This window comes from Nestor notabilis, unplaced genomic scaffold (genome assembly GCF_000696875.1).
Source record: "Nestor notabilis isolate BGI_N333 unplaced genomic scaffold, ASM69687v1 scaffold17931, whole genome shotgun sequence".
Lineage (NCBI taxonomy): Eukaryota > Metazoa > Chordata > Aves > Psittaciformes > Psittacidae > Nestor > Nestor notabilis.
The window spans coordinates 15,392-15,974 of NW_009915404.1; the positions used below are offsets into that span (position 1 = coordinate 15,392).

A 583-nucleotide genomic window follows, 5' to 3' on the forward strand; every position below is an offset into this window, starting at 1 on the left:
GGGGGGCCAGCCACAGCTTCGCTGGGCAACCTGTCTGTGTTACGGAATATCACTAATGCCCAAGGAGGCGTTACCGGAGTAGGGCACGGAGCACAGGTCCTCCTCGGTGCCGTAGGTCCTCCACTGCGAGCCACGTGCCTGGTCCCCCCTGTCCAGGGAGGAATTGCCCGGGCGGGCACCGAGGTGCTGCGAGAGCTGCTCCCCGAGGCCGCGGCAGCTCCAGCGCATGTTGACGGACTCGCGGTCGCACTCGTAGGTGGCCAAGGGGTGCAGCCCCGCCGTGGCATTGGCCCCGTGCCACGACACCCCCAGGCACTGCATGGCCCCCACGTTGAAGAGGCGATTTCGGGACACCCATTTCCACTGCTGGGCCGGGGCGCTGGCGTTGCAGCCCTTGGAGAGTCTCACCAGCGAGTCCTTGGTCTCCAGGCAGCCCTGCGCACCCGTGTTGGAGATGAGGAAGACCTTGGAGTCTGGGAGGAGAAAGGTGAAAAGGGTTAAAGCGTTGAGAAAGTTGGGGCTGCTCAGCCTGGAGAAGAGAAGCTGCTGGAGACCTCAGAGCCGCTTCCCATGCATGGAGGGG

The 583-nt window shown here is 64.7% G+C and overlaps 1 protein-coding gene across 1 annotated transcript in view; it reads right to left on the reverse strand.

Annotated features, from left to right (window-relative positions):
- Positions 1 to 583, reverse strand: part of MRC2 (mannose receptor, C type 2) — a gene marked incomplete at both ends in the record, with an annotated part of 18,182 nt that overhangs the window by 14,494 nt on the left and 3,105 nt on the right. Inside the window, one exon of the mRNA XM_010024129.1 lies at positions 75 to 465. Coding sequence (XP_010022431.1) covers positions 75 to 465 — 391 coding nt within the window. The remainder of the gene's footprint in view (positions 1 to 74; positions 466 to 583) is intronic.